The sequence below is a fragment of the Mizuhopecten yessoensis genome, unplaced genomic scaffold, assembly GCF_002113885.1.
Source record: "Mizuhopecten yessoensis strain PY_sf001 unplaced genomic scaffold, ASM211388v2 scaffold11047, whole genome shotgun sequence".
NCBI classification, from domain to species: domain Eukaryota; kingdom Metazoa; phylum Mollusca; class Bivalvia; order Pectinida; family Pectinidae; genus Mizuhopecten; species Mizuhopecten yessoensis.
In genome coordinates, this window is record NW_018408852.1 from 744,632 (window position 1) to 758,336 (window position 13,705).

General features: G+C 36.8%; 1 protein-coding gene across 1 annotated transcript; it reads left to right on the plus strand.

The window, feature by feature from the left end:
• The first annotated feature begins 1,044 nt into the window (after window positions 1-1,044).
• On the plus strand, window positions 1,045-10,433 carry LOC110465037 (twist-related protein-like). The gene is made up of 2 exons (XM_021520601.1): window positions 1,045-2,002; window positions 9,896-10,433. Exon 1 carries the CDS (start codon window positions 1,302-1,304, stop codon window positions 1,974-1,976), a length of 675 nt encoding a protein of 224 aa, XP_021376276.1. The 5' UTR covers window positions 1,045-1,301; the 3' UTR covers window positions 1,977-2,002; window positions 9,896-10,433.
• Window positions 10,434-13,705: the final 3,272 nt, after the last annotated feature.

Sequence of the window (13,705 nt, forward strand, 5' to 3'; positions counted from 1 at the left end):
CCAATGTAACTTATATGTCTGTCCGTCGTCTATAATACAGTTGATGGGAGCCTGTAATGTAGGAATATGAATAAATGAATAATTGCATCTATCTATCAATTAATACATCAAATCGTCATTAAAATACTTTTCAAATTTATCTTCAAACAAATAATATATATACACATTCTCGGAAAGAGCATTAAAAAACAATCAATTACTCCATAACTAATCGGAATTTGGAATTAATGAGATATGTCCACATCGTATACGTACATGTATATAAGAATGTAGGTCACGGACATTTCCATCCACTTTTTGTAAATACATTATAGTAAAACGAAAGTAACTTTCCTGAACCCACGCAATGTTTTCACATCTGGGATACTTAACATATTTCGTTTTTGCCTTTTAAACTTATGCTTACAGTATTAATGGATGTTAAAAGCGGAGAACTTTATATATGCTTGTGAACAGAATTTTTTATTATCTCAACTTAAGATTTTATCTCGATCTGAAATTTGTTTTATTTACTTGATAAATGCTTCCGATGTCTAACGACGACACAACTGTAGCTGGTGATTTGACAGAGATTAAACACGGACGACGGACTACGGTATAAACCCACGTGCATTGAGCGAAATCTACCGATAACGCGATGGACGGGCAAGTCACGTCCCCATATACACGCGTGATTATTAGATGGCTCTGCCTCCGTCAGCACCCGAACTTTCAAATGGTTTGGTTGATTCAATTTAGCGTGTGATAAGAGACAAATTTAACGCTACACGTCACACAACTCTGTCAGGTAAGATTTTAATTTTTCTGACCGACCTGATCATGACATGCCTGACGAATAGATTTCAGCCACCTCTCCTTGTCTATCACTGCGTCTTATTTATTCGGACGCTGAAAAATATTGCCGAGTCGCAGTGAAATTTGATCTGGCAAGAGCACGCGGGGTCCGCGAGAAGATTTGATTGACAGCGCGAGAGTCGGTTTCACAGCTAATGGAGCCAAGTGACTCTACCCCAGGTTTAGTGCCCGGTGGCAAAGTGGGAGGGGACAAGCGCCCCTATCAACGTAAACAAACATAAGTCTCCTTTCTCCCAAGAGTTTGTTATAAATACCCTGCCGTCACCCCGACCAGTGCACATACGTACAGCCCCATTGAACCACGCGCGCACGTGTATATTGCTCATTTTCATACAAATATTCATAACCCTAAATAACCGGAGTTCCATTAGCCGAGGAGAAGAGACTTGTTCAATTAGTATATTGAGTGCAGCACATCCTCGGGTCGGTATATACCACGCATCCCTATGGTTCTTACGGATCTCGGCATGTTTGCTCAACATCAGCTTCAGGGGATGCGGTGCTCTGAGCAGCCCTCTCCTCCACTGGACTACTCCGACCATCAGGAGCGTGACGTAATAGCAACCATCAAACAAGAGTGCCAGGAAAACTATTCAAAATCGCGGAAAAACAAAAGGAAACGGTCAGAGGACAACAACAATGTGAGTGTTGACGTTAGCAAACCGTTCGAACTTTACCACGACTTAGAATCAATATCGTCTTCGTCACTGTCGTCAGCGTCGCTGTCACCCGGATCTGACTGTTCAACAGACATTCACTGCAACAAAAAGGCGAGGAGATCTTTAACGACTAAAACTTCCCCAAATGACGTGGCTGACATTCAAAATCAACGAGTGATGGCTAACGTGAGGGAACGGCAGAGAACACAGTCACTAAATGAGGGATTTTCTAGTCTGCGGAAGATTATTCCCACGTTACCATCCGACAAGTTGAGTAAGATTCAGACTCTGAAACTCGCCACTCGTTACATAGACTTTCTGTATCAGGTACTGAGGACAGACGACGCAAATGACAACTCAAACAAAATGGCGGCGTCGTGTAACTACGTCTCCGACGACCGCCTTAGTTACGCTTTCTCCGCGTGGCGGATGGAGGGAGCCTGGTCCATGCCAACACACTGACCGGAACTTCATGGAAACTTTCTATGGTAATTAATTATTTTTTTCAAATATTTCCCCCGCCCCGTCCTAATGTTTCGCTTGACCTGTACCCTACCCCTATGGTACTACTCCACCGTCTTCTGTGAAGTTTGGGTGGGAGCTTGATGGTCGGTCATCAGCATCACCCATGACCGCCTTTTCACCGAAAACTATGTTTGGTAGAGAAATGTCTTATGAACAAATGACAATTCTCATAAATAGACCTCTCTCCACATTTAGCTCATACGACTGACATCCCTTTTAACAATACTTTACATCTCCAGCACACACGCAGGCATATACACATAGGGAGATATTAGTCAGGTGACATAGGACTAGTAGTTAGCGCCTGATAAAAGCAGCTCCTGCAAAATGTTTATGCTAATTGTATTGATTGTATGAATTGAAAATCTATGTACTGTAAAGCGCTGTGGAGTGTCTTATGTTAGCTAGATAGGGCGCTATATCAGATGTTGTATATCATTACCATCAAGTCAATGCTTCTTCGTCTGCTAAGAGTCACATGAAACAAATACGTTGAGCGCAAACCATTCTTTTATGTTGATGTCTCCGAAATTTAATTAGACTTTAAAGACCGGGTAAATTGCATATCCTTGTACGTGCATGCTAAGATTCCTGTTCGTAACACACAGAACTTGGAATGTATTCCGTTTACGAATGCGTCGGATAGGGATCTGTAACATTGTTGACGACGTCGGGACCCCCTCAGTATCGATACCAACATCTGTAGCGGAGCAATAAAGCAAGTTTAACACAACCTTTATACGAGATAACGTAACACAACGGTAGCTACACCCGGACGATCTGTAGTTTACTGCGCGCGTGATACTCAACTGTTTTATATAAGAAACGGAACAACTTGAAATGATCTACATTGTTTAAACAGGCGAGAATGTTCAATTTGTGATATGTGCTACATAACTTGGTGTCTGTCTTACACACACACTGTAACAGTTATACGCTGAGTGTCTAACCGGTAAAATACCAAAATTATTCTGTCGCGCGGTACACGTACGGTAACTTTGTATGGACCAGAGATACGTGTAAAACAGGGCACGTGAATGAGTCGATGTACAACATAAAAAAACTATCACTAGCGTATAATCATAGCATTGTTAACGATATATCTTCATGGAGACGAGCCTGTTTGGACACACTCCTTACATTACATTAACTAATTACCGTAGCGGTTAGTGACTGTGCGGAGGGTACAGGGTGCTCACGTGACGGAACATTGCTTACAACAGTATTAATCATCTTCGAATAACGTTATAATTCAATTGTTAGCTATAGACTAGGTCAGAAACTGCGTAAATAACGTATCCATATGCTTTACTATATGTATGAGAACAAGATATCATTCTAAACTTTCCTAACTTTTGGCGTATTAGAAAATAAATCCGAGGAAGTTTGTCCTTGCTCCGTTTTATCTCTTTATCTAGAGAGTTGTATCATGTCCCCTCCACACCAAGGCTTACGCAGGAAACTAGAGATTCCTCTGATAATAAAATACATATATCGTGTTTTTCATACCCTCCTTCTAGATACTTTCCATTGCAATTTTGTAATTCAGAAAATATGGTCAAAATATTTTTTCAAGATCTTCAAGACTCGGAACTTGATACTTTGCTTCTGTGGACAGTGTGCTGCTTTTGCCATTGTGTGATGGTTCGGACACTATGCTGGTGTGGATATTGTGCTAATGTTAATATTCTGCTGATGGGAACACTATAGAAGTTTATTACAGATAGATCTAGATTTAGAGACTCTATCACAGTCAATCGACATATCTACTGCACTCACTATCTAGCATACCACTAATCATGGACAACCGACATGTACTTAACATATGTAGACGAATGTCGGACTAAATGCTGCAGGTTTTGAAGGCCAACCGTCCTGACAGACCATGCAAATCAAATATACCCTGACATGAGCTTAATCACCAAAATTATTTTCTGTATTTCACATCATATTCGTTCCAACGTTTGATTGTTTGTACTACAGTCGCCCAGCTAGTCGAACATACCTCCGACCCTGATCACCCATCACAATCCTGCCTCACTAATTGACTGATATTGATGTAGATGAGGAGACCAATTTTCACGAGACTGTAGTGGCAGGAATAAATGCCCAGTACGCCCGCCAGTACAAGTATTACCAAACATTTGGACGTCTGTCATGTTTGGACCGATCGTCTAGGCCTGTACTAAAGCTCTATCATCTTAACTCCACATATCTCGTATATTACTTTCCAACAGTTAGGCATACACTGAGTTACAGGTTTAACATACTTTTCGACAAATATTTTCCTATATTATGTGAGAATGATTCGAAAATGTTTGAATACATTTTTGAAATCTCGAATGTCGATAGAATATGCTTAGGAATATGCATTTTTATAACATTAAGCTAACAATGCTATGTAAATGCGACAAAATTCCCCCCCGCGATACGCTGCCCCAGATACCCGCCACTCCTACCACGTGATAGATTACTAATGAACCCATTCGATGCCATTATGTAATTTTGTGTCACATTACTCAACCCTCAGCGTAATTGTGGGATGTTATTCTTTGAAATGAGTGCATATCATATTGAATCGGCGAATATGTAGGGAAAGGCCATCCCAGTGAAACAGTCATATGCAATCAGAGCAACATGTACTAATAACAACGATCAGTAAGGACGATCAGTTGAGTTAGTTTTAGAATATGCAAGAACTTGTGATCTTTACATTTTGTATAAAACTGCCTTTCATAAGTGTTATGAATAGATTCCGATGCCACAAAAACTAAAAGATTTTTAAGATTAAACTGTTACGGAAGCAATCTATAAGCACGTATCCGTATGCTAGCAAAAGAATACCTTATCTTTTACATTGACTAAAAAAACTGATCTTAATGACATAATCTGTATAGTAACGTTGCTGTGAACGAGCTCAATCAAACAACCAAAACTACGACACAGTGCCAGGTATCGTGAAGTAAAAGTATATTTCCTCACCACACACAACCGACTCCTTTGTTTGCCTTGTAGGTGGCCTAGAGTATTTTTTCATTTTCTATCTTCTTTGGCGGAAAATTTACTGAACAAAGAAAAAATTGACTACGCGTTGTTTTAGGTTTGTTTTACTGGTCGTTTCTGCAGTAAATATGCCTTATCTAGTGGTTTTCTGGCAGTGTGCTGGAGCGTTAGCCGGTGAGGGGTAAGGCCATACTTTCTGGCCGATCTGTGGACGTGTGAATCAGCGAAGAGTAAGATTCTTTAGGCTTGATTTATGTTGTAGTCACTACCTTTCAAAATCAAAGAAACGGGGCATATTTTAGGGGAGTCGTGAACTTGTTTTTGTTGAAGAGGAAGGCTCTGTTCTAACAATGCAAGAAGGTTACACATAGTCAACATTATCTACGGTGACCGAATTTAAATTGTATTGATACAGATAACACAGTGAAGGTATCACCTCGCGTTCCATTACTGTATGGCTGATAATAATTGATAAGGCAAGACAATGACATCACTATCATCATATACATTGATACTTAAAAATGAGATTAGTACAAACATTACAAAGTGTATTAAGTTTGAGATATATAATAGACAAAGTATTGCGTATAGTTGGTCAAATAGCTTTTTGTGATGACTTGGTTCATTTCTAAATGTATACAATTTACTCGAAATTTCAAGATATAAATGTGATAGCTGTTTTAATAACTTATTCGTGATTCAAAAGAAATAGCCGTATTTTAACTGTAAGAATTTTTCAGACGATGAATACTTCCAAATACTAAAGAGCGTAAGATTAGAATCGTCTAAACAACAATTGTATATTAGTGCAAAAACAGTCACACCAAACAGTATTGGTCTAAATGATACGTTCGTTCAAATAATTATCTTTATGAAAAAAATAAGCATGTACAAAAGCAGGCAAAACTAGTATTATCTTAAAGCGACCATTTTGATTCTCAGGACATTATATTTTGTTCTCAGAGTTTATAAGTTTTGAAAATATCACAGATTTAAATGTTCTAAATGTTTAAAATTAGCTAATGGAAACAATGAAACAAGAAACCAGGCATATTTCATACATAAACTTAACCAAAACAAGATACTAATGATTTGAAAATACGTCGTACAAACGACACAAACTTACTAAAAATTATTAACAACAATCCTCTTAACCAATTTATCACTTTAGCTAGACCTTTTTATACATTCCTAAATTCAAACATAAAAAAACCCATCATAATGGACTTAAATGATTTATCAAGAAAGAAATTAACCAAGAAAACAGGATCGTGACGTATTCGGCGTGATAAGTGACGTAGTGTGCACGATGAAAGAACAGATTTTAGCTAAAACGCTGAAAGGAACACTTTGAAATGACACACGTAAGAGTTTTATGTAGCCGAGCATTTGTCATGACCATTAAATATGTTTGTGTTACGTCAGAGGTAGCACCTGTTTTCCCCCATCAGCTGTTAACTACAACATCGCTAATATATCAGTTACGAATGTATGCAGTTTTTTCTTTTTGACCGTGGAGATATTTATCATACCGTGATAATATCTATTTAAATTTATTTTTCCACAATATCAGTTATGATGTTATTAATCGGGAACCTTTATAGTTATCTTGCATGTTTACAACACTGAGATATTGGTTAAGATGGTTAAGTATCGTTTTAAACGTGTGCGTCTTAATTCTTTACATACTTCTTAAAAAAGAGTGATTAAAATAAGTTGTATGGCTTATTTTGTAGTTGTTTTAAAAGAAAGTTTATATTTCATATTTTTTAACCCAAAATTGTGTTTGCTGTTTACCATTCTTTTATTCTTTAAACCTTTTCTTTTCATCTTCCTTGTCGCCCATGCGGGGTTGATAAGCACCTTAATAATCTCAAATACTACATTTTATTCTTCTGCGTTAGATTTGAACATAAGCTAAAACAAAGATAAACCTCACGACCTGTTGATTTACTGGACTCGGTAAGAAGCTTCATTAGGACAATGCCATATAGGTAGCAAATAGGTAATACTGTCATTGAAATTTTGAAAAGATACATGATCGGATCCCAAAATGATGCTCTTGAGATGATATAAATAAAAAGCACTGGTATTTTTATTCACAAATTGATATAAAAAGTGACCATTCGTCATAGCGTATGATAAAAGTAACGGCGCCTGGACACAAGACTGGCTACCAGCCCCTAAGGTTTTATGAAGAATTTCTCAACTGTATTTTACTACTAGCTTATCTCCCCCTAGTTTAGAACTTCAAATCAGACATCCAAGTGATCAAAATTATTAGAGTAGTTTTTTCTAAATTTCTAAATTTAAATATCTATATAATATTCTAGAGACCGAGGTCAGTGTAACTGGGCACGTGTACTTGTAATAAATAGTTCCTTTTCGTTATTACAAAATGAGGAGTGTTGTGTGGGTTATTGTATAAATAACATTTGTTTGGAAAAAAATTCTAAAGCTTAAAAAGATTGGAATTTAGAATAGTTGTATGGCTTTGTTACTGCTATCATTGCTGTGAGATGTCGGAGGAGTTCCGCGCGCGGAGGTTAGTTCGACCCTCTGAGTGGGCTGGACAAGACCTCATGTTGGCGTTAATGTACAGTGATGGCGGAGAATAGCCGTGGAAATCTACACACCAAATCAAGATAAAGCGAGGGAAAGTTTTACAAAGTGGCGACTTTTGATCCTCTACCCTGTTAACTTACTTATCTGATAGCACGTAAAATGTCTACATGTCACCAGTACAGTTTGGGATGGGAGCAATCCTTGAGACGTTTGCCTCCTAACATGAAACTACAAGTATACCATGTTTTTACTGACGATGTTGTGGCAGCAACTGTTTACTTACGATGACGCAACAAACAAAATAATAATAATAAATAAAAAATGGTAACCGCAGCAAATGTATAATGAAATGCGGGGGAAAATGTTAATGCTCCTTACACATGTGTCTTTTTTCAAATTTGCGTTTTATCTAAATATCTGTTGACGTGATACACGCGTTTTGTACGAGAGTAAGCGACAGTAGTTACGAATGCATGGATACTGTTGCCGAGTCGTGAAGAGTCGCCACTCTCATCTGTCGTTCTAGCACAGCATTAATCATTATATATACCCTATCACCGTACAAGTGGGCAAAAACCTGTGGAAGAAACAACTGCAGTTTCGTGTTTGATCGAGACATTCTGGGCGAGTTTTTTCAGGATTAGATATTATTACAGCCGGCCGGGGTCTTGGTCTATGAGAGTTCTCGTGTATACGTTTCTCTGGATGTAGACACACTGTGTGTGTAGATATATAAAGATATTCTCATCAATATATGACACCTTTGGCAGGAGACTCAGATCAAAATAAGCCACTTTATATCAATAAGTTTTTCTATACGATCGGGTGCCCCGGGAGTGCTGGGGTCAAGAGTATCGGCAATTTTGCGTCAACGATTCATAGGCCATTGCATGTTTGATGTCGAGACCGTCAGCACACAACAAAAGGCCTCCAGTTACTCAGGTCCCTATCTTGTCCCTACAAACAGACCCAACCCTCATTCGCTCCCCCAGCTGTTCCACCCATCAAACGCGTCTATTTGTTTGTTGTTGGAATTTATGGACATTTGAAAGAACATCTCCGCTTTTTGTCTACGGGAATGCCATTAATATGATATGTTGAGCTTCTTAGCTACACTAGATTGAGTATTCGGTAAACCCATTAATTAATAACTTCCGTAACAGTCCTCTGACGGTATCTCCAAGTACTCCGAGATATTTTTGTAAAGAGTTTTCTTTAAATCGACACAAATAACATATTAACCGTTAAAAGGACTTCCCTGCGGGCCAAACGAAAGTACCGACTCAATTCACTACATAATTCGCGGGACAGCTGAGGGTTGGGAGCACGATGCCCATACTCTAGGCATCAGCTGCGGTACAGGTGTTTAGAGTGAAATAAATAAGTTTGACATCAATGGAGCCTCTGAAAAATTCTCGAGATTTTAAAGAGGTTCTGTGATGATTCATAAGCTTTTGAAATGGAAGGTGGAATGAGGTTTCTTACCAAATTATACAAACTTCATGTCTGACTGTGATAATTAAATACCTCTAGTAATAGCATAAGACGATCGTCTACGTAAGGGATTAGGTTTTCTACTCCATAGTCCCTTTTCTTATGCACAACAAGGAATGTTCATGTAATCGGCCGTTCTTTTTGAATTTTTGTATTTTCATCTCTTTACCAATCCTCGGTTAATATGTTTGTAAGGATGATGGAAATGTTATACGAATACAATATATTTATCACGACCTGGTCACACATTGCATTCAGTATTTTACACGTTCTTTATATGCTATTTACACGCTCTTTACACGCTATTTACACGTTCTGTAGTGTAATGCTACATAACATTTCACTTGAACATCATTGTGGATCATTTTGTATCACTTTTATATTGTTTTCAAAGCTTTACAATGTTAATTGGTTTCTAAAACTAGTCAAGTAATTTACGTTGCATAATGCAAGCTGCTGAATAGTTTTTTTTAATATAATAAAAAAATGTGATAAAAGTATATTTTTGTACGTACATGCTACCTTATTGATCATATTTCTGATATTGTCTGACTAAAATCGACAAAATATTTATTTCGATAATTTATTGCAAACTTCCTGTTTGAGTCATTTAAGCGAACGCGTTTGTGATTCCTTTGTACATTTCACTACGGGGTGTTGTCTTTGATGAACATCGCTCTAGTTTTATTGCAGACTGAACTTTCACGTTAGATTAACGGCAGTGAACGTGCGATTGAATTGTACATTTTGTTTAACAGAGGATTAAAGTCAACACTTCGTCTGTTTCATTTCAGATTCAGATACGCACGGCGCCCTTGTCATGTTTCCCAGCAGTTGATGCAAGATGGCGACCGGAAGGAATACAGCGCCCTCTGTGATGACATTCACCAGATGTCGGAAGCACGAGATGGACAGTTCGCTGTAAACGACAACCATTCCATAAACTTTATCAGGGTTTACGACTCACCTTTGCAGCAAATTGAACTGGTCACTTTGCTTGCTGCCTTGACCTCTGATCAGAGACCTTGACCCTCGGTCAGTGTATATGTGTAATTTTCTATACATGTGGTCAGTAGATGACAAAAGTGGTTGTGTTGATTTTCTTGAGGATGACATATGAACCCGATCAGATGGCAGCATCTAGTTAATCATACAAATGATTGGTCAATATTTGACATTTTATCCAACAATCCCTAAAGTGTACCAAATGATGTGTGGGTTTTCAGAATAACTTTGACACGCGTATTACACGTGATGCATTTAGTCATTTGTTCAGTTGAAATGAGTGATTTATCAAATGAATTTTATTAAAATATGTCATGAAAGAAAAAACAAAGCAGTTGAGTTGTTTTAGACCTGTCAAAAGCACCGGAGAAGAGTATTAGAATAAATACCTCTTAGAACATGGTCTCAAGATCTCTAAAACTCTTACTTAAGTATTCTTCTGCCAAATAATGAAGTATCATGAATGCATGATTTATATATCTTAGATTTCTATTTTTGTTGTTATGACATAGAAATCAGACTGAAAATTCAAAAGCAAAATGAACATAGCTGTAGTAAACCACGACGTAGAATGTGCTTCGTCACGTTATTTGATTAGAATATGTAATTGTCACGATTTCACATCTCATCAACCGGAATTCTCGATTGAGATCGTCGGCTTTATTGAACTGGGGTTAACACAGAGATATGAGAGTCTATATTGGGTATATAAGGGTATCAGAGGTGTCATCAGTTATAGTGTGAAGTGTTTAAGGATAACCTCGGGTATTAGGATATATTAGTGGTAGTCTATCGAAGCTATATGTACAAGGTATTATGGTAGATCAACTCCATCTTGAATTGCTAAGCCGACCTACCTTGCCACGCACAACCAGTACGTTTTGTAATAATGTGTGTCACCTTAGGATAATATTCACGTATTCTTATTAATATATTCTGGAATTAAGACAACAAAAAAAGTCTTATAAAAGCGGTGGTTTTATGAACACAGTAATCCTTATATTGTTATATACATATTTATTTGTTTGGGTCAAAAGTCCTCACAACAAGGAAAATCAGACGAAGACGGTACTTTCAACACTTTCAACAACTATTTTATTAATGAATGGAAAAGTGAGAAATAGATTACCTGAAGAAGCTAACCAGTCATTCGTCAGATAGGATCAGTGTTCCGTCCCCTATTAGGGACCTTGCCGGGTCCTGGATGTGATAAGCAGACCCTCAATCAGTCACGATCTCTTCCCGGGGTTTAATGAATTTGAGGGGCCAATGGCAGTCAATCATATTTGACACAAATTATTTCAGCAGCCTAGGGGCACATTTGGGGGGTACTTACAGTACAATGTTGATGCATTAACGCGTTAAAGCAATACTCAGAAAATATGACTTGCTTTGTTGTAAGCATCCACATTGTTTAAGACATAATTGATATTTTTAGATCACGCTTACTACTTATTTATATTGTTTTGTTTTGTTCATGCCTATAAAGCATTGAATCGATTGATGTAGCATGGTACAAATCATAAATATAGTAAAGCGAAAAACAAAACAAAACAAAAACATTTGTAACTATCTTACGATAAAACGACTAACATTGGATTATTATATAATAAAACTCATTCCACATTTCTAAGTTACAAGTATTAATTTAAACACTCACTTTGATCCAGCAAACAAGAACGAAATTTATTGTTGCTCCGTATGAGATTCCCTCTGACAGTTCCCCAAGACCTTGGTCAAATGTGAAAACGACGTTTCCAGATATGTGTTTTCACGACCGTATTCCTTCTGTCCATCCATTATAAGGTAAAGTAACTGATTTTCCAGAGACAACTATTTCAAAAATGGTCCTATCATAAGTTACGGTCATACCCTCATGATGTTGAAATACTTTGAAAATATACCAAACTCAATCAAGCGATCGACCGGCGTTCCGGTCTGTGGTTAAGAGAGTTTTGTTTTGATTGTACGGTATAATTTAGTTATTTATCTACGTTGAAACAATCCTAAATCAAATTACCTACAGATGATTACAGTCGCTATGGTGATACGGGTATGAAAACAATTCCAAATCCACAGGACGTGAGTAAACAGCAACGTAAGTAGAGGATTGTTAATGGTTTTTCGGTGAATATAAAACAATCCCAAAAGTACAGCATTTTTGTAATTTATTTAACGGGTTAGAATATATTTCTATATAATTAGACATTCACATTTTTGAAATACATCTTTTTAAATTTAAATCTGGATTTATTGTTATTGGCTCCAGCCAAACGGATCCAAATGCTGGAGTTGTGTATTAATACGCATTTTGAAAGAAATTCATTAAGTGAAAAACATGACATTAAATTTCGTGAAGTATTCGTTTAATTAAAAAAAGTAATTGCGTTGCTAATATAGTAAAATTAGTAATTAACAAAAAGTCTATATCACGCAGGCATTGATATGGAATTGGTATATCATTCTCAAAATATGAAATTTTTATTCAATCGAGAATCACTGATATTTTTATAGTAAAATTGTAAATTCCTGGTTATTTTACTTATACCAGAGCACTCGTAAGTAAGATAACTTTATATCTTCTACAATAAAGCTAAAACATATAAAATGTATAAAATAATGTTTTCTTCAACAAAGTGAAAATATTAATATGGTAATACAGTACCCATGGTATGTTCAATGCTGTGCACATATCAAGTTGATTGTGGAGTCATGATGCAGATACATTTTATTATGTATAAAAACTACGTTTGAAGGGTCAGTAAACGTTTCGTTTCTATCATTTCGGGAAATGTAAAACTGACATTTTATATATTCCTTTTATAAACCTACAAAACAATTAGAACTGGAGGCTCTCATGCAAACTAACAATACCAAATAGGTCAATTCAAGCAATCTAAAACTTACGCTTTCGAAACACATAAAACTGTGGCCAAATATAGCCAAATGAAACATTTCTATGGTTCCCTGTAAAAGAATATTGGTTTTATATCATTGACTGTTATGTCAATGGCTGTATCGAAGAGGATCAACCCCAGAATACTCGAACAAAACAAAGCGTCATTTACTTATTACTATGGATGCCGAAATATCTAAGATGAAGAAAGGTGAATTGCGATTGAAATTTGAGGAATGAACATTTTGAAAGGATGTCGCGTATTTAATTTGAAAAAATCTGCGATCATATTTAAATGTTAGTGTTTATTATATTTTCGTGTCTTTGTTACTTCATGTTTGTTCAAAAATCCGTGAACATTTCGAAATTATTAAATCCCCCTTTTAGAACACTTTTATAGGAAATTCGGGTAGAAAGTGATGTAGAAATGCGGTGGGATTTGGATTCACATTAGTAAGCTGTACAGTGAATCGCTATGAAGCATAGGGGGATGTCGCATACTCAATTGACATTTCTCTCCTGTTTTAGCGATGATAAATAATTGGTTACCCAAACATGTTTTACAAATTATCGACACTTTTGTTTTTTAAAAATAATTACTGAATGAATATATTTTTGAAGTATACGATAACTATGTTTTGATGTGTATTGATAAAGATTCATGCATACACAAAGCGTCCAACATTAAAGTGATAGTCATACG

Coding starts and splice junctions, on each gene's coding strand:
- LOC110465037 (XM_021520601.1), top strand. CDS start 1,302: ATGGTTCTTACGGATCTCGGCATGTTTGCTCAACATCAGCTTCAGGGG.